Here is a 25,281-nt window from a genome sequence, read left to right as displayed (position 1 = left end):
CTGGATGCTGGTAGTGTATCATACAGAAGGAGCTGTTAGCTAAGTGAAAACGAGATATGACTTGGCAAGTTTGTTTTAGCAAGATAGATCGATGAAAGGCTGCACAGGAGAACGGTTTAAAGGGAACAAAGAACACAGATGGGTAAATCTGTTGGTATGCCCTGAACCTCAGTTTGTGCCACATCTGAACTTGCAGTATCACACTGGTGTCAGTACACTGTGAACGTGCATCCTGAAGGATGCTCTGAGCAAAACCAATGGAGAGCATGAGAGAGGGGCTTAAAAGCCCAGAATAGCTGTGGTAAGCAAAACACAGCCTTCAACTAATCTCTGAGAAATAGGGTAAGACACAATAGCATCTTCACTGTCAGAGAGGGCAAACACCCATGATAGAAGTAAGCATGGGGCATGGATAAAGGCTTTTTGGGTCTGAACATTACACAACCCAGATGCAGAGGTCCCAAAGCGGAAGGAGATCTGCTGCCTGACCAGCGTGTCAGGGTGAAGCAGAACTGTTTGAGTGAGTGCCATTGGAGGACAGTCCAACAAAAACCGGGTGAGTGGGTGTATGTCTTCCTCTTGCAGTTGTTTGCGTGTTGATCTGACTCTTCAGTGACACTTCTGCTTCTGGTCTGTGTGGATCTAGGCAGTTCATTTAGTTCTAAGCTCTGTTGTTTCTTTTGGTGTCCAGTGGAAAAATTTTACATGGTATCAATTGGCTACTGACTTTATATTTCCCAGTCCTTAGCTAATACCATGTATAGCATAATAATAGCATGTCTCCTGCACTGTTTCACCGTGCTATTTACAATCACTTGCTTCTATTCAGCCTCGCTTCCACATAAATGGGGAAAAAAATAAGGCTTTCGGTATTTTTAATACACCCACTACCTCCCAGCTGTATTTCTCTATTCACTCCAGACAAATTCTGCACAAAAGTCAGAGAAGCAAACCTAATTTACTGCAGTGTCTGTTTGCTCCAGGGACAACATGTTTTTCCCTAAAGGCTTAAAAGCATTCAGGCCATGCATCTATGTGAGTTAATTTAGGACAACTCCACTGGAAAGTGAGGAAAAGTGTTGATAACCATGAAGTTTTACCTGTATTAGCTTGCACTTCACTATGCTTTCCAGTTATAACCCATCTTGCATGAAATGTGCAATTAAATCATGGAGAAGTTGCTTTATTTCCTTTCCCATGCTTGGCTTGCTTTGCACAGACATCCATGTTTGTTTCAGGCACTTAAAACCTCCCGGTCTAAGCAGCCAAGTACGTTTTAAAAGTGGTCTAAAAGTTGTGTTTATAAAGAATCACAGTCAACCTGTTCTACCAATGACAAGCCAATGACAAGAGAAACAAAGTCAGAGAACAAAGCACCAGAAGTAAACAAAAATACCAATTTCCACACACACTGGAGAAGCATATCTTTCATTTGTTTTATTTTTTAAACAAGAAAATGAAGGTTACTTTATTGAAACATCACGGAGTTAATGAATACATACATTCAAAGCACTCCATACATTCATCACGTGGAACAGAAACTCCAGGCACAGCTGCCATGACCAGCGAAGCAGCAGCGGACCAGCACAGTGCTGAGGGGTGGCAGAGCGGAGCATCTTCATATACTTCTTTAAGTCACATAAGTACAACTGCAGGCACAAACGTGGCTTAGGCATTTACTAACATTTTAACCACTCATTATTTAGACGCTGCTGTGAAAGAATCATGATTATTAAACTATTTCTTCTACCATGCTACTGAAAAAAAAACAAACAAACCTACTTATTAAAAAAATACTAAAATGAAAATATGGATAATGTATAAAAATAGTTTATTTTGAAATGTCACATTCAACTTTCCCGGCTTCTTTCTGAAATGAATGACAACTGTTGCTGTTGTTACAGCAAACAGTAAGAGGCAGAAACAACAAAGCAACTGATGCACACATGAGTGAATCTGCTTTCCTAAGTCCCATGAAGTCATACAGAATAAGTGTATCCTAAGCTAAAACCATACTTAAAATCTAACTTCAGCCATTTAAAAAGCTGACTAAGACATGATTATTGGTTAAGGCTTACACCATTCTAACAAGCTTTAAACACTTTTCAGATACATAAGGTCAGAACATTCAAAAGCAGCCCATTCTTCCTGGTGATGATCCAAACTTCAGAGTCCATCCAGGCAGCTACTGCTTTGGCAGAATGACTGAACACTGCACCGTTGTCTGAAATGCAAAGCCAAAGTATGTGAGTGCTGCCAAAGAGGAGCAGATTTATCGTCTTAAAGTTATCACATACAGCTATCTTCCTCTGAAGGTGCATTGGTTAGAAGATAATTGAATGCTTGTGATACGTAGGGACAGGCAACTCTGAAAAGTTTATCAGATCCTATCCTTGAATGCAGCTAATCAGCATCAATTTCAGCTTCCTTGAGAGGTCCTTAGCCTGTAGGACTACAGCACACAGACCCTTGATCAATTCTCCTTTACTACCTAACTCAATTCACTACAGTCCTATATGTAGTTACACTGATCTGAGATTTTTTGGACAAAGAAAATTAATGAAGAATGTTCTAAGATCAGAGCTCTGCATACATAAAACATGAATACAGTTACCACCTGTATTACTCTAGAAAAAATGTCTGAAAAGAAACAGAGCTTCTATTTGTGAGCTATCAAACATATTATAGTCCCAGCATGTCAAATATGAACATGCTAAAACGACTAAGGATGTCTTATCCAATCTGAACTACCCCAAGTCTTCACTCATTACAACTTTCTTACCCAAGTACAACATAATTCCCTCTATCAGAACTGATAAACTTGGGTGAGGAAGAGTGATAAACAAAACTCAAGGTCTCATAAAAAAGAGTTGATTGCTTAGTGAAGAATCAGCAAAACACTAATTTCAAGGATTTTGGTTGAATTTCCATGAAGAATGTGTCCAAATATGCTGAGTTTGCAGGAAATTTTACTTAATACAACTTTCTTTTAGGACATTAACTAAACTACACATGAGAGTCATTGACCACAGAACCAGACTGAAAAATAAAAATGTCAGTTTTTATCCCCATAAGAAGATAGTGATGATTTTCTTAATACAGACAGTCCTATTGATAGTTAAGTTTCAGGGACATACTTTGACACAAAAGGAGCCATGATTAGTCACTCCTAGTCACTCAAACTTCAGAAAATGCATTTGTTTTCTCTAAAGACAAAGAAAGAACCTGAAAGTTGAGAGTCATCAGAGACTGGATTCCTTCATTTCCCCAAAAGACTTCCTCCTTTTCAGACTGCTGCATCCACTAACACAGCTCTCTGTGGCCCCCTTCTGTCCGCTTTCCTCACATGCAGACTCTCTTTTCCCATCTGCCACACCATCCCAGTGTAACTCTCAGTTCCCTCATGCTGCACACACTATCACTGTCAGAAATACCCATTTGTCATAAAAACCCCGTTAAGAAGTTGGATGGGCATCCAAACTACATTTAACAGCATTCTCTTACTCTACCCTATAGCCAGAAAGGAATCTCATGCACTCCACTGAAACTGCAATAGTGCAACACATAAAAACAAACATTTGTCTAATATAAACATAAAAATGAATCCTTGTCTACAAAAAAATCCTGCCTGCAAATTCCTTTACTGAGATATTCTAGAGAATATAGAGAAGGGGACTCTTTTGCACTCTTTTTTTCATGCACTTTGGCTCTGAAAGCATGTGATTGAATATAGTTTTAATAACTTCAAAATGGTATTACCCATATATTGCAACAAAATCCTCTCTTACAAATTGAAGTGTATGTAATATCTCTGATGTGGTTCAGTCTTTTCCAGTTGTCTCTCTGTTCTAAGATCTAAGCTAACGCTGAGTAGAGGGAAAGGTTTTCAATCTGTACACTTATTCGGAATCTTACCTGTGCTACGATGGGTAGCATTTCAACATCCTCAAATATTTTAAGTTTTATTGCATTTCCTATGAAACTCAAGCTAAAATTGAAGCTAGATCTTTACAACAAAGCTGGTAAGATTCTTAATGAATTTATTTGCCAGTTTTAAATGGACTGGGTTTGTTAGGGCATATACTCTAAAAACCTGTAGTTTAAGCAGAAAATTGACCTCTGTGTACTTACTTTCAGGGTGTGCAGGGTGTCTGTCCATTCCATGGAGCCTATCTGAGGTATAGCAGTCAGGAGTATGCTGGTAGCCTTGTTTGCATTTTCTTTCAGTGTCTTTAAAACTTTATCCACTGAAACCTAGAAACACAACAGAATTCAGAGGTATCTCTCAATTTGCACTGCACAGATTTTAAACCCCTGGCCAGACTAAGTGAAAATGTGGAGCACAGTCAAAAACATAGCATGTATCTTAAAGTACCACTATCCTTCTAACTAGTCAGAACTTCCCTGTGACTTAACATTTGTATTTTTTACTTTCCTTCTGATTCTGTGAACTTTGTGCTTAAAAAAGTTAACCTTTTCATCTGAACACATTAGAAGTAATGTCACTGGTGAAGAAACATCTGCTTTCTAGCCCCATTTATGCCTCATGATAACAAAAAAGCAAAAATTAACCTACCTAGATATTTATAATCTATCTAAAAAAACCCAAGAAAAAGCAAAAGCTAGGTAAACAAAACAGAAAAGTAAACAATCCTCTGTAGGATTCTAATTGTACAGAAGTTTGTTTTCTGTATGCCACAGGGAACTTACAGCAAAGTGTCACATGGGTGTATTTACTGCAGCACAGTACAGATATGTGAGTTTTAACCAAATTCTTGATGTTTTTTGAATTTCAGGGAATATTAGAAGATTGAAAATATTTTAGATAGATGGCAATTCATCTTATAAACAATAAATGTGTTAAGCTGTATCAGCTACTGTACTTTGGCACTATAGGATTGCATTCTCCAAGAGCTGCTAGCTCCATAAAAATCCACTTTGCTGTTTTTGAAGTGCTGCTCAATCCATGTTCAAACAGCTCTCTAGAAAAATGGAGGCAACTCTGAGACAGCATTTAAGAAATTAAGAGTTAGTAACACCGTACAGAGATGCTACAGGTGGGAAAGATTTTATTTGCATAATAAAAATTGAAAGAGAATTTTTACAGTTACTGAGGCAAATGATCAAGTATGTAACTAAGTTAACTCTTTTCTCTCAAGCAGTAAAGCTGCACTGTTCCTTTCTACAATGATTATGATTGAATAGGCTACCAGGAGAAGTTACCCACTCATAGCTGCTGCTCAGTTGTATCCCATGAGAAAACAAACTAAACAAGACATATCCTTTTGCAAAAAGTTGCTAAAGAAAAAAAATACCAGATCAATTATAGGACACAAGTTCACACCAACGTAATGCATACAAACTCCTGAGGAGGAGCTAAACTGTTTGCTAACAGTAAGGCAAGTTTATAAAAATGAGGAAGGTCACAACATTTGATTCTGTTCTTGCTTTAACAGTTGCTACACCAGAAAAACTCAGTGACGCTGATATAAATAAAATCAGATTTAATTCAGTACGTGAAGTTTCACTTACTGCTTCTTCGTGCTCCTTCCAGCAGTCATAATCTGTTGCCATAGCAATACTTGCATAACTCATTCCAGCTTCTTTTGCAAGAATCACTTCAGGCACTGTGGTCATGTTGATAACATCAGCTCCCCAGCTGCGAAACATCAAGCTTTCTGCTCGAGAACTGAAACGTGGGCCTTCAATAGTGATCATTGTCCCCTTGGAATGACACTGCAGCCCAAGTTTCTTTGCAATCTCAATAAGAACCTGCAAAACATGCCAATATCATGAAAAGCAAGTAACTCCCTTGATGTGCTGCTTCACATCTCACAAACAAAACAAAACAACAACAACAAAAACTCAGCTCTTACACACAAAAGAAATTAGCCTGACACTAAGCAGCTCTGATTCACTTGGCTACAGCTGTCCAAATACAAAGATCATTTTCAGTCTTCTCATCCAGCACAATAAATCAATGGTCAAACTACTAGGAATGATCTCGAACTCACCTGGCTTTGTATCAGCTGGATTAGTGTTTTCAGTGTAAGAGATTAGAAAGTAGAAACATTTAGCAGGATTATTCAGACTTTACTTACTTTAAGAATAGAACAGTGGAAAAGCTGAATGCTGATGCCACTATATGCTACATTGCCATAATGGTGGAGCTGAGCTGAGGAAAATATTAATTTCTTTTTTTGAAAGCCTACTGTTTGCAAAAGCATAACCATTTGCTTAAAAAAATACCCTGAAAATGTGAAAATAAACCAAAACATTCTCCCACGCTAGTGACTGAGCTGTACACTTTACATGTAAGTAGGTATTTTGCAATAGCCTTTCTATTTCCTAGAGGACCTTGCAGAATCACCATGACTTCCTTTCTTGGAAAATGGGTTGGCAACAGTTGATACAGTAAAAATGAGAGCATAAAAGCATGCATGAAATGGGCCTAGGAAAGCCACAACTGCCCTGAGTGTGCTACATGATTTACTGAGGTGATTCCTCACTTGGCATGTGGATCAGGGCATTGCTGGGAATAGCACAAATACACATAAAACTGGGGTACCACATCTCCCTCAGCAGGTATGGTAAATAGGCAAAACTCCACTTCAGAAGAGCAGGCATGCTTGTAATACACATGTGCTGGGGAAGGGCATTTGTGCATGAAGCTCTATGAATGCATGCAGATGGCATAAATGAGAGTCTTGGGAGACTAGGTACAGAAACACTTTTAGAACTTTGTAGGTGCTTGTTAACATGCTGTTGCTAATTACTCCTTACACTGATTCCAAATGTGCAGTTCAGTGACTGCTTATAAATTATGTTAATAAATCAGTAAACAACTTCGTTTGTGATTTGACTTAAACAATAGAAGCTGGGTAGTATTTTCATGAAACTCTTCACAAAGCTACCATTTAATTACCTGCAAGATGCTGCTGTGAGTTTCTGAAAGTAGTAACAAACCAAGGCAGACAATGGTAGATACATTCCTTTCTGATTCTCATTTGATTTATGGTGTTAGCCAAATAAAACGGAACATTTCTACATATTTGCAGAAATGCAACAACAGCTTAATACAATTTAATAACAACTTTTCAGATGTTTTTATATAAATTCCTGAATTAGCCTACAGTGTAGCTATTTTGGTATTACTATTAGTGCATCTAGCTGTGATGTCCTCTGAATTATGACAAATTAGGCTGAAATCATCCCAGCAATTTCAGGAACATTTCCAGGAAAAAAAAAAAAATTAAATCACTTTTATCTGGTATCTCTTTTTGGGCTCTCCTGCAGCTCAAAACCACATGTTCATTTAAAACATCTGGTAGGCTGATTAGAATGCACAGGCTAATGAGCTAACCACCACATGTCAGACTGGAAAGTACCTAAATGTTTGTTCTCTGAAAAGAAGCATTCCTTTGTTGGCTTTTTTTTTTTTTTTTAACAAAAATTAATGCCCAAAAAGCATTGTTTATAGCTACTCAGTAATCAGATGGAAACCTGATATATGTTTCCTGCAACCTCAGGAAATTACTTATGTTTACTTAAACCTAAAAAAATAAAAATAAAACCAACAAGAAGAGAAACATACTGTGATGTGTAGCCAATTATTTCAGTAATAATCTTTTAAAATCCATTGTATGAAACCTACAGTTAGCTCTCAATAAACAACTTGTGTGTCTTGCGGCACAACATCATGCTCAAAGTCAGTAAGCAACTATGTGCCAAGTAATTTTTGGTAACAGCATGTGGGTAGGCTCTTGCTGCTTGAAAAATTCAAAGTATTTTGTACTGTTTGCAGCCCAGTGTAAGGAAGGTAGAGCAGGCACTGTATAATGTGACTGTTTCCTCTTCAGCTTTAAAACATCTTTAATTCACTGCATTCCTAGAGTGCTAAATGTTATTCCACTAACAATGCTATGGACCTACTGATGGACATCTTAAAGCTACACTCTTTCCTGGCCAATTAATAAAAATAGCCTATAATGGCAGTTTGGTGACAAGCAGAATAGCTAGCAATATGAACATCTGTAAATGCTTAGGGTACATATTGAGCCATGTGCTTCATAACTCAGTTTTGACCTGCTCAGTGTAGTAACTGACTGCAGAGAGAATAAACCTGTGGGATGGATATGACTAATTCTGCAGATTCCTGCTCTCCTCGAGAATGTGACTCCCTGCAGCTTCTGATCAGAGCATTACACAAAACACAAAACCTTGAGTTCAATCTCCACTTTCCTTTTTCCTCAGATTTAAGAATACAATGAGAAGGCGTATTAGTCACAGACACACACTTCCCTGAAAGGTTTCACATGTATTGAAAAACAGCAATATGACAATATTTAGTCTAAGTGTTTCTGATGTTTGAAAATCCTGAAGTCACTAAACAAAGGAAAGCAAAATTCAATAAAAGACAGCTGTAATTTGGCTTTTGCCTACATTTGACATCATATTAACAAACTGAGCTGAGTACAGAACAAAGTGAATGCGCCTGAAGAAACACTGCCCACCTGTTACAGGGTACAGTACACAAAAAACAACAGTTGGTAACCACACTGTATGGAAATATATCAAAGCAACAGCGCTGGGGAGACTGTGAGCCTGAGATGCTCACAGTCCAATGAGCAAGTGCCAGGAAAGCATTAACTGTGCTGGGTTTAGTGTATATAATGGGATGGACCGCACTGATTGGTGCACAATCTCTCCCTTGCCAACAGGGGGTGTGTGCCTGTTATTGCAATAATGTATAAATTTTGCTGCTATCACCAAGATCATCTGAAAAATCTGACTTTGAGTGTTTCTCACAGAGTGCCCTGGCCACAAATGTTGTTTCATTCAGCATGGAAAGGAAATAATTCCTAATTCTGTCTTCCAACTTTGTTCACACAAGTTCTCTTGACCCGTTATATGACAAAAAGGATTTTTACCCCTGTGAAATCCAGGATGCCAACTGCCTTTTTAGAGTGTTCCACATACCTATCCTAGCCCCTATAATAAAATGATCTTTTACTTCCCATGTTTTCCAAATGTTACATTTTTCTTAATACTTGTGTGAATAACAGCAATGAAGAGATGGAGATCACCTTCATATTTCAATGGTGGCTAATTAGACTACTATACTATAAATAACAAGCGTCATAAAATAGAACATTTTTAAAAACATCTACATAATTCACTAACCTCTCTGGTTTTGGTGCAGAATGGCTCTGACATCGGAATATGACATACTCCTGAGAGACTGCAAGATTGACCATCATACAAAGTACAATGCCTTTTAGATGTCCTGGAAAAGCAGAAAACATACTCTGAGAGAAGAACGGGGATCAAACAGAACAGAAAACAATAAACCTGTGGAAGGAAACAAAAGTACCCACATGATAGCAATGGCCACCTATGCTGACAGAACGATAGGATGTCTGGGGCTGGCAGGGATCTGTGGAGGTCACTTTGTCCAGCCCTTTGCTTTAGCAGGGACAGCTACAGCAGGCTGCCCAGGACCATGCCCAGATGACTTTCAAATATCTCCAGGGAGCGGGATGCCAGAGATTCTGTGGAAAGTCTGTGCCAGTGCTCCAACATCCACATGGCAAAGAAGTGTTTTCTCATATTCAGAGAGAACCTCCAGTGTTCCAGTTAGTGTCCACTGACTCTTGTCCAGCCAGTGGGAACCACACAAACCCATCTGGTTCTGTCCACTTTGCATGTTTTCTTAGTGTATCAATACACACTGGTAGGACCCTCCACAAAGGCCCTGTCAGCCTTTCCCTGTAGGGAACATACTCTAATACCTTCATCATTTTCATGTCCCACCTTTGGACTCTGTGCAGTATGTTCACATTGCCCTTGTAAGAGGAAACCCAGAACTGGACCAGGCAGTAGAGGTGACGCATCACCAGGGCTGAGTGGAGGGGAAGCATCACTTCCTTCAATCTGATGACAACACTTCACCTAATGCATCCCAGGATACAAACAAAGCCTTCTTTCCATCAGTTTATATATAAAGTGGTTTGAATATAAAGACTGGCCTTATTTTACATTTTTTGCCTTTAAAAAGTTCTACTTTTAAAAATAAAAAGGAAGAAACTTTTGCATATTTAATGTTTCTGTAGAAAATGGTTTTTCTGTAGGTATGGTAAAGGGAGAACGGTTGGAGAGAGACCAGATCCTGTTGACTGAAAAGTAATCAGAGGGTTACTGGGGACCTGGAATATTTTTCACCATTGGCAACCACTGTGCCTTGTGGTCCCTTACTCAAAGAGACTCTTAACAAATGCATCTGGAAGGTTCAATACAATCAGGGGAATATGTACAAAATTAATCATCTGGACTTCACCTACCTTCTATCTTTGGTTAATTTAGGAACAGAACGTTTTTTTATTGCTTTCATTTCCACTTGTAGTTCTCTGTCTCTTGATTTCCAGCGACTAATGCTAATCCTGCTGCTGATCCTGCTGCTGTGCCTCCCAAGTTCCATTCTTACCCTGCTCCTTTCCCTGGGATCCCTGTGGTATCATTAGTGTCACTGTTTCAGACAGGCATCTTCTTCAGATCAATTTTTGTAATTGCTTATGCTGATCCTATCACATTCAGTGGCTGGTCATGGTCCCATGCCCACATTGGGCACACTGGGTGTATGGGACAGAATTCTAATTCTAACAGAGGCTTAACCCTTTCAGCCACGGTTAGTTAAACACACTGACGAAATATATTCAGGAAATGAATGGGGCCAGGATAGTACTGGCTGACTCCCCAGACTCCTGGGAAATCCAGAACCAAGAATAAAGGTAGGGTGTTGGATGCAGCAAGTAATTTATGCGTATTGCAACACCCCTGCCACTTTCCCTATCAGCACTGGGAACCAATCAGTAGTTCTCAATGGGAAAGAACTAATATAAAAGACCACCAGTTAATTGTAGATGCACTTGCCATAACTCAAAATGATGCCTCCCTAGCTCTTTGTTGTAGAAGGTAATGGAACGCTTTACCCACTGAAATTTAAAAGGTGACTTGGGACAGTGCAAACAAATTTGAAAGAGAATTTCCATCTTAGTGCCATATAATTAATTTTACTTATGATCCTGTTAATAACTATCCCACAGCTTTTGTCCTAACAATACACAATGCTTCAGTATATAGCATGCAACCAATCATTGTGCTGGGACTGAATCTCAGTGGGGTTATGAGTTATACTCCACTTATTAGAACACAGGGTATTCCAATTAAATGGAAATGAATGGCAAACTGCTGATGTTAGCTCATGTTCTGTTCAGAAACAACAAGGAATTATTTGTGTGAGTAACACCATCAAGGTTCAACATGTTTGTCTTGACAAAGAGCAAAATATTTGCTGTTTTTAGAGGTATCCCATCAAGACCACTGAAATAATGCTCATCTGTATTGGAAAAGGATGTGTGTGTATGAGAACCTCTTGTAATTTTATACTCACAGGCAATATCACTACAGATACAAGCAATCATTCAAATGTCTGTGTTTGTAACTTTACTAACATCATGGGATGTGACTTTCATTATTCAGTTCAACAAGCTGATGACAGTGACAGTGTTGAAAAATAGTGTTTTGTAGCTGAGAATTCGCTCAACAAGTAGTGTCATCATGCTCACTGTATCTGCTGTAGTTTACAGTGAAATAAACAGGAGACATTAGTTTCAGAGCAACTTATGTATATGCAGCCCAAGACAGTTCTTATTCACTCAGTGCAGCTCAGGCAAGCCAAAAGGTTGGACACCCGTGCATTAATCAGAGGGGTACACTCTCCTTTGTCTCTCTCACATGACAAACACATCTAAAGAACCTTTTGTTATTCTACACATCCCTTGTCATATCCAGTTCTATCTGCACCTTGGCTCTCCTGACTCCATCTATGCACACTCACACAACATCCCTGTATTCTTCACAGGCAACCTACTCCAGCTTCCACTGCCTATCCCATTCTGTATCTCTGTTTGATCAGTAGTTCCTTGTTGAGCTACGCCAGTTTCCTGCCCCCTCAATGCCTTGTCACCTGCACAGTACAGCATTGCTCTTTGGCATTCAGAAGGAATTTCTTCTGCCCCAGTCTGTGATCATCTCCTCTTGTTCTGTCAGTGGGTACCACAGAAAACAGCCTGACTCAATCCTTTTTCCATCCTTCCTTTGGGTACTGATACACAATGGTAAGATCCTTCCTTGAATCTCTTTTTCAGACTGAAAAGCCTCTCTCTGCCTTTCCCCATACAAGAAGGACATCAATCCTTAAACACTTTTGCAGCTGTTTGTTGGACTGTCTCCATGTCTTTCTAGTACAGGGGATCTCAGAACTGGACTCAGCACTCCAGGAATGGCCTCACCAGTGCTAAGCAGGGATCTCTTGACAACTCTTGACCTGATGGTGATACTTCACCTAATGCAGCCCAGGACACAGTTAAGCCTTCTTTGCCACAAATTAAACAATCCTCACCTTTTCACACACCTTCACATCACACCACTGTACTAATTTATTGATTTTATTCTTGAAAGAGACATATTCTTAAAAATCCAAATGTAACTGAGCTGATGATATTGAAGCAAAGATACTAATTTCTGAGTGCTACTGGCAGAATAAGGATACTTATAATTTCTTCTGTGTAGACAAAGTCATCAGCCTAAACACTTTTAGTGTCATTAATAAGAAAAATAAGGCCACTATCAGCAATACAGCCACTCTCCACTCATAAATCAACTTCAGTATAACAGGAAGCAGTTTATATAGAACTTGCTACTGCAGGGTAATTAGTCATTTAGATACACACACACAAATATGCTCTCTTACAAGAAAAAGCAGTTACACGAAAGTAACAATGTCTTGTGCTCTTAACCATGCTCCTCTTCCACATCCAAAACAAGAGAACTCTTCTTCAGAAGATCCTTCCCAAGGAGCAACGCTTTGCTTCATTTGAGACTGTTCTTCAAAGCCTGGTATTTCTTCCGTACCTTTTAGAGCTGAACACACTTTCCTGTCCCGTCTTCTTGTATCAATCTCCCTTTGTGCCACAAGAACTGAGCTACCACCTCTTCGTATAAAAGCTTACCACAACTATGAACATAACTAAAAGGAGCTGTTACTCACCTATCAATGAATTGGTCAATTATGACAAGATCCCCAGGTTGTATTTCTTCTCGTAATGAACCACAGGCAGTAGTCACTAGAACATGTGAACAGTTCTCTTCTTTTAATGCCCAGATATTGGCACGGTAATTTACATTTGATGGCATAATTGTATGATGCCTTCCATGCCTGCACAGAAACATGTTGCCAGAGAGTAAAATAAATCAGAATGAAATTGCTTTCCTTCCCTCAAATAAACAGAAATCTAGGAAAAGTAATTTCTAACAACAGTAGAGATGGCGTTGATCATATTAGCAAGTTGTGCCATAACTTGTTTTCATTGTTGTATTAAAGTTCTCAATATCTGGTTTACAAAGTAATGTCACAGTTTTTGTGTTTGTTTTTTTTTTTAAGCTGAAGTTCATTTTAAAGTCTTTAAACTACAATCCAAATACAGTTCAGTAGCTCTGAGAGTTTAAAAGGCATTTTCACTTAATTCTGTTAACTATTTTCATTGATTATGAATATCCAGACATAGCAGTACTACATATTCCATTTACCAGAACAGATCTCTAAGATTTGTATGCAACTCTACAGATTTTCTGTTCATAAACAGTGTATTTATATTCTTCCACCCAGAAGACTGGCACATTACACGTAATTAAAAGCAGAAATTACAGACTTTTAAAGTTACCTTCCCAAACAGTAAGATCATCAGGTTCACCAACTTGCTATTAAAATAATTTGATAGCTTTCTGAAATTAAAATTATGACTGTACATTACTGCAGATTTTTTTTCACCAGTTTAGAAAATACTTAGTCTTAGAAGCACAAACTTTCATTTTATCTCTGCCATAACAGCAGAGGTACATTACATCCATAATTACAGAACACATTTGAAATATACTTCCAACCACATAAGAGGAAAGAAGGAACTTAATTTCATGATTAGCTCCTGCAGAGAGAGCAAAAGGTTTCAAAAACATGATCAGTCGGGAACTGGAAGCTACACACAGCACCACTGAGTACTGTCAGGCAGGATTCGTATGTTGTCATTAGTGTTTCTGATAAGCCACCAAGTGTGTAGACTTACTGAGCAGTATTGCAGTTGTTCTAATCATCCTCTTCTTTATTATATATGATTTTTTTTTCTTTTCTTTTTTTCCAAATTTGACATTCACGATTTACCTTTTACCCCTCCACCCTCCCCCCCCACCTCCAAAACGCAAAAACAAGGTGCAACTACCTTGGTCCCATCACTTCTACTTGCCCAAGACTGTTGAGGGACCTTGTTATCAGCATCTTCCTATGCTGTCCCAATGCTATATTAGTGTTCTTACATATAATCTAGTAGCACATTAGTCCTATATTTACACTTCCAAGTAAGCCACTGTAAAATTTGCAAGCATTCACTGGATACTTCCAGCATCTCCTGAATAAGGTGACCCAGGGAGGGTGAACTACAGGGAACACAGACTTCTAAGCAATAAAGTTAGCAGCCAGAGGTCTCAATAATCAAAGGCAGCGATCTGAAAGACTTTATGAGCATACCAAATACACAGTTCATCAAGAAACAGACAACTCTCCTGTTTCACAGATCTGCAAACACAGGAAGCAGACAGTTTACTGAGATATTTATTCCAAAGTCTAGATAGTATTGTAAATATTCTCAGTCCCTAGAGCGCAAAATCTATCCAGGAAAAATACAGACTTCTGATTGGCTTTGTGAGCAACCACACAGGGCAAAAACAAGTCAGAACAAAAATGTATTCACCTAATATAGGAGGAAAAAACATCTGAGTAAACTTCAAGACATAATATTCCTTAAAAGGCTAATTTACCTTGCCAACAGCACACAGTCCACGTTTTTTATCTTTCCCAGTATCAGAGCATCTGATGGCTACAAAACAAGCAAAAAATAATTAGTTACTGTCTGCCAACCATATGAGAAATCTCCACTGCAGCTAAAAAATAAGCAGGATGGTTACAAAACACAAGTTACAGAAAGGAAATATCACTGCAGTCTTACATTGTCTTCAGCTCACAGTAAGTCTGTAATTTGATGTGGCAGATTTATTAGTAAGAGTTTAGAATTGGAAGATCACACTTGGCATCAAAAGGATGACTGCAGTTTTTCTGTGTTCATACTAACAATTGCAACCCCTTTGGGGTTTTACACAGTACTTTGAAACAATAATACTTTTAAACACTTTGACATAGTACTTCAAACAGCACAGAATGAACACAGAAAAGAATAATGAATAAATAGCCTTTGCATCAGTTAACACATTTCACTCTCCTGTAAAACTATGTTTCTTTTTTGCTAAAAAGTCATTCCCTTCAGAAAACCCCCTCCAAACAGGAATCATTTTTAATTTGTCCTTTCCACTCTCATTTCCCATTCACTTCTCTGTTCCCTTTCAGTCATCAACTCCTAGATTATTCTCATGTTCCAGACACCTCCAGTCCACCCTTCTGCTGCCTACACTTCCCATGAAACCCTTCTTCCCCATCTTTCAGAAGTGAGCTACAATCTAACAAAACTACCCAAAGAAGCAGGGTTGCACTTGCTCAGCCTTGTATGTACTCTCCTCTCACAGCTGTAGGACAACACACATTCCTCCTGACTAGCCAGGAAGCTTGAGCTTTTTTTTCTTTGTAGACACTCAGCTGGAACACGTGCCCTAAACCAGGTGATCTCAAGCCAGCAACTGCCAAATAAATTGCTTTGTGGGCTGTATTCTGCATCTGAAATGCATGATTCTTCTAGCTTCCCGTCTTCAAAATTTTCTGTTAAAAAAAGGTAAAGACTGTTTAGTTAGATGCTTCTGAACACTGCTGCAGCTGAATGTGTTGCTTCCCCCACTCAGTTTAGAACTGCATCCATTTTATTTTCCCTACTTCAGTTCATAAGAAACTGTAAAGGTGCTGGAGGCCACTCTATGCCAGTCTCTTCTTCCTGGGATTTAAAACTGAAATAGTCATTAACGACACTGTTATTTATATATTGAAATCAAACTTGCAAGTGTCTCAAATTCACACATTCACATTTACAAATGTTTGTTGCCTGCTACTTGATATACTTTTGTACTTTAGCAGAAGCTATAAGATTTCATTTCTCATTTATAGCTGTTAATTCTACTAAACATAAAAATATGCAGACTTTTAACCTTACTTTATGTGTGCTCTTATGAACCAGACACAGCTATAGGATTATAATCTACAGTGGGGGAAGGGTTTACTGCCTATTTGCTAAGGCAATTTGCTCCTCAAGCATTCCATTACCATGAAGCATCACAACTACTTGTGTTTGGGATTTTGTTACAGAATTCATTCTTTTCTGTGGCCAAGGCTCAGAAGCAAGATGGAACAGAAAACAAAATGAACAGAAAAACCATAATGGGAGGAAGTATCTCACAGATTCCCCAAGCCTGCAATCAGTTTTATGAAACAAATTACTTGCGTACTTCTGGGCATGCCGGAGATGAGTGTTGATGTTATCTGGCATCCCACTGCCAGCAAACAAAGCACACGTGTAGAATAAAAAAGAACCTGCTTTGTTTGCCAGAGAAAACCCTCTGGTAAAAAGGAGGGGAACTCAGTAGAATATTCTAGATCAGGAAGAGAAATATCATCCAGAAAGCAGAACCTTCTAATTCAGAGTATGTTCTGAACAAAGTTTTATTAGTAGTTTCAAAACATACTGCTGAAGATAAATGCTGTTGCAAGCCATTTTCCTGTCTTCCAAGAGAACAATACTGTCCACATCCAGAGATGAAATGCCAAAAGGTTTTGGGGTATTTTCCACTAAATCCTGAATTTTCATCCCAATGCTTTATGGAAAGGGAATGATGGAAGCAGAAATATACAGATGAAATTGTATGTGTGTGTGTATATATATATATATATATATATATATATATATATATATATAAATACATATGTATATAGTTTTATTTGAAAAAAAAAGATATATAATTTACTACATTTCCACCATTACTACTAACATAACTTGAAGGATCAGTGGGGACCAACAGTGACACAGAGAAACTGCAAAAACTTTTGTATTATTTTCCTTTTTCAGAAACTTTTCCACATTTCTGGAGAGAAAAAAAATCTCTACTTGGTTTTAAAATGATTCTTAGAATTCAAGATGACCAAAGCAGTTGAGAGGAAAGGAATTTATGTGAGCAAAATGCACTCTATTATTCTGTTTCTGAAAGTAAAGAAGTAGCACTAAAAAAAAAAACCAAAAAACCAACAACGAATTGTGCCATTCTCAAACGTCTAACATGTCAAGGAACATCACCTACATTGAGGTTTTCAGCAACAAAATTCTTTCCAAGACACATAACAATTAACCAACAACATTAAAGGATTGCATTGTGCAATGATAGCTGCTTCTTTCTGTTGTCCTAAAATGAGAGCAGCAAGCTGTGTAATTCCTTCTTCCTCAATGCTAAAACAAGCAAATATTAATTCACCTAATGATACCAATTACTTTAGACAAAATGAACCAATACACAAAGGAGAAGAGGTGTATTCTCCTTTGCACATCATCATCATCTTTTTAAGACCTTGTTTTTAAAATCTGAACAGCACATAACCATAAAAAGGAAGCAGTCTCCTGACAGTATCCATTTAACACAGTCATGAATTCATTTAACACAGAAGACTGGTCTAACAATTCTTCAAACAAACAAACATCTTCAAAAAAGTGGAATAGTCTTGTAATAATAAAACATTATACAGACCTTGCCATAGGGAGTATCAACATATTTTTCTGTTCTTTCTTCTAAAATATCTGGATCATCCAGGCCCGTTCCACCAATAATTCCAATCTTAAATAGAAAAGTACATTGTCAGCCTTCTTGAAATTACAGTTTGGATAATATGGCCTGTGAGGAAAGACTGAAGAAACTGGGTCTGCTTTCTCCATGTCTGTTTGCCAGATCTCCCTTCTCATTTATCAGATTTATCTCATTTATCAGAGGGTATGCTCTCTTTGGCCTCTTCTAATCAATGTACCTGCAGAATATCTTCTTGTTATTTTTTACATCCCTTTTCAAGTTGAGTTCCATCTGTGTCTCGGCTTTCCTGATCCCATCTTTTCATGTCCAGACAGCATCGCTGTATTCTTCCCAGGCCATGTGTCCCTGCTTCCACTGCCTGTAGATTTCCCTTAATTTTATAACTGCACCACGGTTTCCAGCTCCACCTGTTTACTCCCCATGCTATGGCTGAAGTGTGGGCTTCTGGCTGGCAGCAAACTCTCTCTAGAGAGACTGTACAGGCAGCAAATGGGTACACTGGTGCCCCTCTGTGCACTGAGTCCCCAGTGACTAAGACTACCTAAAAACACTACCTTCAGGAAGCTGACCACGGCAGACAGTATCAAAGCTAATATACTGATGCTCCACCATCTGTTGTCTTTTGATACCCCCTTGTGGAGCATGAGGAGAAGGGCAGCAGAAAATAGTAAAAGCCCACAAACCCCAACTCTGAATGTATTCAAGCATTAAAGACAATTTGATCACTGTCTTGCATAGTACTGAATGTTTCTCACACTGCTTATATATCACAAACATTTAGATTAAATGTTGGACTTATTTTGCTCCTGAAATCCACATAATCATTATGATGAGTAACCATTTCTCTTAAGAATGATACAAAAAGCGCGCAACATGAGCAGTCACAAAACTCAAAATCAAGGAAAGATCCTTCCTGTAGACCCCCTTTAGGTTCTGGAAGGCCACAATGAGGCCTCCCCAGAGCCTCATTGTCTCTAGGCTGAACAAGCCCTGCACCTTCAACCTTTCTTCATACGAGAGGCGTTCCAGCCCACTGAGCATCCCTGTGGCCCTCCTCCAGGCCTACTCCAATAGCTCTGCATCCTTCTTGTGCATCCCCAGGCCTGGATGCAGTACTCCAGGTGAAGCCTTGCAGGAGGTCACACTTAAGTGCACGTTTCCCATCATCTCCTGCTTGGTGAAATTCCAACAGCAGGCAGACAATTGGCAGTGCAGTACTTGCTCAGGAAGCCATGGCTTTAAGCACTAAAGTTACCAGTCATTTGAACAACAAAAAGGCAGTGGATGTTTGTGCTTTCCTCTCTTCTATTTTCAACAAGGAAGCTGATTATTGTTTCAGTCCAGATGCAAACCCAAGCATTCTGCCCTGCTGGCCCCTGGGTCTGTGGCAGGCCCTGAACTTCCCAAACAGTGTTTAAAAGGCACAGCACAGACCGGTCCTGCTGTGATTCCTTATACCTCCCTTAGATTGCAACCCCACTGGAACTTCACACGTGCTCCACTCACTTTCACTATCAAATCAGGCACGCCACAACCGAGCCAGAAATCAGTGAAGACACAGCTTTCCACGGGCCTGCAGCCGGACTACTATTCACTTAGAACAGCAAAGCAAAGCACAGCAAAACCCAGATCTCCACCCCGAAGCCCCACGCCGTGGACGAGCCCGGCTCACAGCGCACACCACCCGCCACCACAACCGGCCCAGCCCGCGCTCCGGTGCGGGGACGGAAGGGAGCGATCCCGGGCTAGAGCCAAGGCGGCAGCGGCTCAAGGCACTGCGATAGGCAGGAGGGTAGCGGCAGGCTGCCAGGATAGACAGCCTCCATCTCCACAACAGCCCCTCAGCCCTTCCATCCCGCCGCCCGGCCGCACTTACCTTCACGGCCGCGGTGGCAGCCATGTTAGCAGCGGGCGGGCCTTTCCGGGCCGGGGGGGCTGCGGGCCTTGGGGGAGAGCCGTGTCACTGTGAGAGTCAAAGAGCTGCTGTTCTGTGGGAAGTAGTTCAGAACAGGCTCTTGTAGTAAGATCTGTTTTATTGTGACTTCTGTGTCTTCGGAATTTGGCTTAACTGCTTGTTTAGTTTCTCAAGATACTTCAGATACACAAACTGGGGTGCCGCTGGTGTCAGTCTGTGTAGACTGGGAAGGGAAATTTGAGCATGTTATGGAAAGGAAATTGTGTTACGTTTTCTCTCCAGTATCAGAACTACACGTTTAGCTATCAAAGTTAAATATAGCTTTAAGTAATTTGGAAGCTGCATAATTATATTTTGTAGGTCACTCATAGCAATGCCTCTTCTTTGTTTCCATGGGAACTACAACAGATGCAAAGAGCACAGTAACACTGTTTGATAGAGCAAATTCTCATCTACAGAGCACTAGTTTTCAACATAGCCCCTGCCATTAGCTGTGCATTTTTGCTGGCGGTTACAAGATGCTGAATGCCATGTCTGCAAAAATAAGCATCAGTGGAGGTGATCTAACTGTTGTTGCTGCCACTGCTGAAACTCCACTCACTGCCTTGCTGTGCTCACATCCACTGTTCAGTCTCCATAAATAATTATCAAGCTTAGGAATGTCAATGGGTGTTGGTTTATTTCTGCACGGAGGAATTCAATTAAGCACCTCTGCTTCATAGGCTTGTTCAAGTCAGATGCCATTCTGTCAGATTGCCCCTCTGCTGCCATCTGCCACATGGCAATAAAACACTGATGGGAAGGTTGGTCGCACTGACCTTTGACGCTGTGGGCCAGCATAATAAAACAGAAGAATGCTATACAGAATACTATAACAGAATACTGTTTTCATATTTATGGTATTTTTCTTGTTGCTGCAAATCTGCACTTGCAAGCAGAACATTCCAACATGGCATATAATCTTGCATGTTGAGAAATATCAATTGTTTTGATGTATTTATGGTTCTGTTAACACAGGTATCAAGTGTAGAGCTTTCAGAAAAAACATCTTGTTAATTAGAGGTTCTTTTAAAGAGTATTTGATATGTATTTTCTTTGAAAGTGCTGCATCTACCAGAGATGACTCAGGCATCCAGATGTGTTCTCCTAGGTGCTACCTACATCAATAGGTACTAATTAACGTAAACTCGGATACAGTGCTGACAGTAAGTTCTGCCTTGTCTCGCAGCTGAGATGTCTGCTGCAGTCGGTCATCACTCAAGGCCAGCTTTGAAGCAGCATGCTAACTTAATTCATACAGCACAACATAGCTGTAATACCATAGGATAAATGGATAATAGGATAAATGCTACTTTTACTCATTCTAATTTGGCCAGTCTATTGAAGCTATATACTCTTCTTTCACTGCACACACTTCTTTTGGAGGTGATAGGAGGAGATTTTTTCCAGCTTACAAGCAATTTACTGAGTAAATATTTTGAAAAGCTTCCATGCAAATAAATGCACTCTGGATGAGATCAGGTATTTAAAATCTACTATAAGATAAGATGATTGGGTTCAAAGCCTTGACATTTTAAGTTAGTAACACAAGTACCTTCAAGAAAGGGAAATCCACTGTAATATAGCAGTCATATTTTTCTTCATAATTACATTGCATGGCTTTAATGTCCCAAGCTGAGCCTTGCTCTTTGTTTTGCCACAGACTCGGAGAGGAACCCAAGACGATGCTGAGAATGATTATGGAACGTATTATTTCAGTTAATGAGTGTGAGAAACATTCTCATCCAACAAGCTGGACTTTGACATGGACCTTTGTGAAGAAGAATCTTTGTCTTCTGTTTCTGTTTTTTTCTCTTCCCTTCTGACATGCTTTTTCTGTGCTTCCCTCAGAAGATTCTCTAGTGGTTGTTCATGCTACCCTTCTACTTTCTGAAGCCCCTTTTGTGTATCTGACTAGGATTTAGCTACAAAGTTAACCTCCAATATCCCCTGCACTGCTTCCTGAATTCCTAGGATTGGCATTTATCATAAATCCTTCATGCATCCCTTCTCATCTTTATTGTTGTTGTTTTCCCATTCTGGGTCGGTTATTGAATATTTTACTTCTTATAGGAGAGCTTTTGGCCCAGAAGGTGCCTTCTCTCCCACTCATGCATTGTAGCTTTCCTAATCATTCTTATTCCTTCTCCATTAGACAGCATATTTAAAATAGACACAATCTCACCCCAAGAGTAAGTATTGGATCCCAGAAATTGATTGAATTGTTTTGTTAGCCCAGTAGGGTCTTCCATTAAGGATTTCACTTCCTTTGTAATGCTTCTCATCTCTCCATTAGTAAGGGAAGAGTTTATGTACCCTATGTCTCCTGTTATTGGAACTTCCCTAGGAGGACATACAGAAGTGCTAGTTGGGTTAGTTTTGGGAAAGGGGAGATTTATAAGATCCTTTTTGCACTACTCTACTTCCTTCTTAAGCTGATTGAACTTCCTCTTTCCAGCAGCAGTACCAATAACAGAGCTTTGGCCATGGGGACTGGCAAGAGAGTGGTCAGAGCCAATGTCCCCTGTTTGACTGGTAGTCTCTGATTCCCTTTCTATAGTTACAGGAATAGGTTCAGTGTCAGGATTATAAGGGGGAGGATGCTGCTCAAAAGGAGAAAACTGTCAATATCTAATTCTGGGTACAGGTACTGGGGGAAGTAAGTTATCTAAGGGATCCCATCTGGAATTTTTCTGTTCCTCCTTTGTACAGAAGTCTAAGTTATGATAAACTGTTTTGTCTCCCATGCCCAGCAAGCAACATAAACTGATCCTTCCTCTTAAAAAGGAGTTTTACTGTTCATATACAAGTTTAAAGCCTGACATACTATTCTTTGTCAGACCCATACTCTGGCCAGAACACTGACGTTCCTTTAATTGCCCCATTAGGCCATTGAGGAACAGAATACTGAATCAATTCCTCTTTATCTTTCTTATCTTTTTATCTTTTGTTTTTGTATTTCTTTTCCAGTTTTTCAGCATGCTTCCTAAGGGTCTTGAAGCAGGCACTGCTCTGAGGACCTCTTCCCTGTCCCAGGTTTCCTGGAACTCTTATTCCTCATTTCTCTTAGCAAACCTTAGTTGTGCTGCTTCTGGTTCTAAAATATTAGGTGTGCTGTTAAGCAACTTACCATGCAGGAAGATACCATACAACACTGGAGTCCAAAACCCAATTCCCAATGTAATACTTAATCACAAACAACAGATTGCTCTTGGCCTGCTGCCATAGCAGCCTTTTGTCTGCTACTGGACTGCTACAGCTGGGTACTTCTCCCTAATACTTTCCCCATGCCAGTTAATTAGTTTTTATGCACGCAGAATTTGAATACATCCATATCACCTGCTCATGGAAGCACTTATGAGGTTCAGTTCAGTTGGCTGCTGGACAGCTGCCATGTGGCTCTGCTGGAATGTACTTACCCTAGATCTACTGCATGTCACCACTTTGGACTTTTCTTTTTAATACACATACACCAGCTTTAATTCTACAGCAATCATGAAAGGGAAAAAACAGAAATGGCTGGCACAAAGTTTCCACTGATCTGCATGAGGTGGATTTCTGCAAACTGCAGATGTTTTCCTGGATCTTGACTTTGCCAGTTCTGTTCTCCTTGGCTCTGCTCAGGCAGAGCTGCGGTGTGACTCATGACTAGAAGTTCCTTCTTAGTGACAAACTGTACCACCAGAAACTGGGCCCTGTAGGCATCATGACTCAGAGCCTCTGATGCAGGTAGTCCTCCTCCACTTCCTCCTTAATCCAGGCACCGGATATGCATTGCTGACCTCATGTTATCCAGTTACTGCATGCCCACCCCAGACAGCCTTGCTGCAGCCAGCAGCAGCAGGAATGGGGCCAGTTCTTCACCTTCATCATGTCTCTATGCACTCCCAGTAAGTGGGCTCAGTCCCATATCTGTGTTTGGAGCCCTGGTCTGGTGGTTCTACCTCCACAAGAGGGATGCAGTTTCTGTTTCCACCCTGTGTGCTATCTATTTCTCTAATGATATATTTTGCTAATTCTGCTTGGTAAGTAAATGTCACCGCTTGTGAAAACGAAGCTGAAGCTTTTTAAAAATTCTGATCTTGCAGGAAGAGTGATTTTTAAAGATATTTCAAAAGGTAGAGAAATTAGGGATTTATGAATCCTCATTTATGAATCTGTGAAAGGAGTTTTTCTATTCAGCAGCACACTGAGTTTTCAAAAGGGCTTTGGTAGCTGAGTATTCTATCACCTATATTGGTCGTAAGTTGTTCCTACAGTTTTCTCAATTTGCAAATTGCTGCTTTGTGTGTTGTTTTCCCTTTTTATGTGTGTGTGCTTATGGTGACTGGGTAGCTTCAGGTTCTCTCTTGCTGAGGCTCTAATTACCTTGTCAAGAGTATAAACAGTCTTAATGTTCACATTTTACCCTTAGATGTTTCAGTAAGCTTCAGAAGCCTTTGTAGATGCACTTCATTGGTCTAATTAGTGCTGAACTAGTCAAATATTTTAATAGGAGCTAAATCCCAATTTTAATCAGGTTGAAAATCAGTTTTAAGTTTATTGATCGTAGAATCATAGAACTGTTGAAGCTGGAAGGACCAAAAAGATCATCCAGACCAACTGTTGGCCTGTTCCTGTGACTGCAACGAGTGTCTTCAGGATTGTCAGCAGGAAGTAAGGGGTTGTTAATTGCAAGATCAAAAGAGTAGCCTAGGTACAGCAGTTGCTGATGTATCAGATGCTTAATAACTACTTTGGCCAGGTTAAATATGGCAGAATCTTCTGGAATGTAAGTTATCCATGCATTCCCCAGGAAGATTACCAGGTTTTAAATGTGTGGCTTAAGATTTTGATCTCCAGTATTAAATATTTATTACAGGTCAAAGTGTTAACTTGATGCATAACGTTATTTGGTATAAGTGAGAGCTGAATTACTTTGGGTTTAAAATATATATATACATTGTAGTTCTGAATGAAATTTGTGCTCTAAATCATGAATTCCTAAGATGTGGAAGAATTTCTACCTTGATATAATCTTCCATTCAACTACTTGCTCTGCTTCTGTGCTTTTATCATCGGCAGGACTCTGTATGACAAGTTACAAAAAAAAACAACCACAAAACCCTTCATTTTCTAGCATTTTCAGAAGCTTAAAAAATGGTAACTGTGATGATTTCTTGATTCCCTCTTTGTTTGCTTTACCTCCAGAGAGAACTAAGGATTCATTCGGTAGAATTCTATAGGAAAAAAACCACCTCTGTTTAAGAGACATATATCTTTCATGAAGGTATGATGTTCAAATGCATTTTCCTTGTTTGTAAAGTTATTATGCCATCTACAATGATAATTTTCTGCCTAAATTTTCAAATTAAAGAAGAGATGATTAAAGACCAGTTTTATTTATGTATTGTGCTCAATATTTATTTATGTATATATTGTGCTCAATA

The 25,281-nt window shown here is 39.4% G+C and overlaps 1 protein-coding gene and 1 pseudogene across 1 annotated transcript; one reads left to right on the top strand and one right to left on the bottom strand.

Annotated features, from left to right (window-relative positions):
* Nucleotides 1-1,422: 1,422 nt before the first annotated feature.
* Nucleotides 1,423-19,826, bottom strand: MTAP (methylthioadenosine phosphorylase). The gene is made up of 8 exons (XM_015850034.3): nucleotides 19,775-19,826; nucleotides 17,842-17,928; nucleotides 14,929-14,987; nucleotides 13,109-13,276; nucleotides 9,184-9,286; nucleotides 5,533-5,772; nucleotides 4,132-4,254; nucleotides 1,423-2,224 (listed from the first exon to the last, which is right to left on the bottom strand). The coding sequence occupies exons 1-8, from the start codon at nucleotides 19,796-19,798 to the stop codon at nucleotides 2,186-2,188; spliced, it is 843 nt and encodes a 280-aa protein (XP_015705520.1). The 5' UTR covers nucleotides 19,799-19,826; the 3' UTR covers nucleotides 1,423-2,185.
* Nucleotides 10,308-11,576, top strand: LOC146753688 (uncharacterized; annotated as a pseudogene).
* Nucleotides 19,827-25,281: the final 5,455 nt, after the last annotated feature.

Source organism: Coturnix japonica, chromosome Z (assembly GCF_054131305.1).
Source record: "Coturnix japonica strain WE chromosome Z, WE-NBRP24, whole genome shotgun sequence".
Taxonomy (NCBI): Eukaryota; Metazoa; Chordata; class Aves; order Galliformes; family Phasianidae; genus Coturnix; species Coturnix japonica.
Note: the sequence above shows the minus strand (reverse complement) of the source record. Positions and strands in the feature narration are given on the sequence as shown.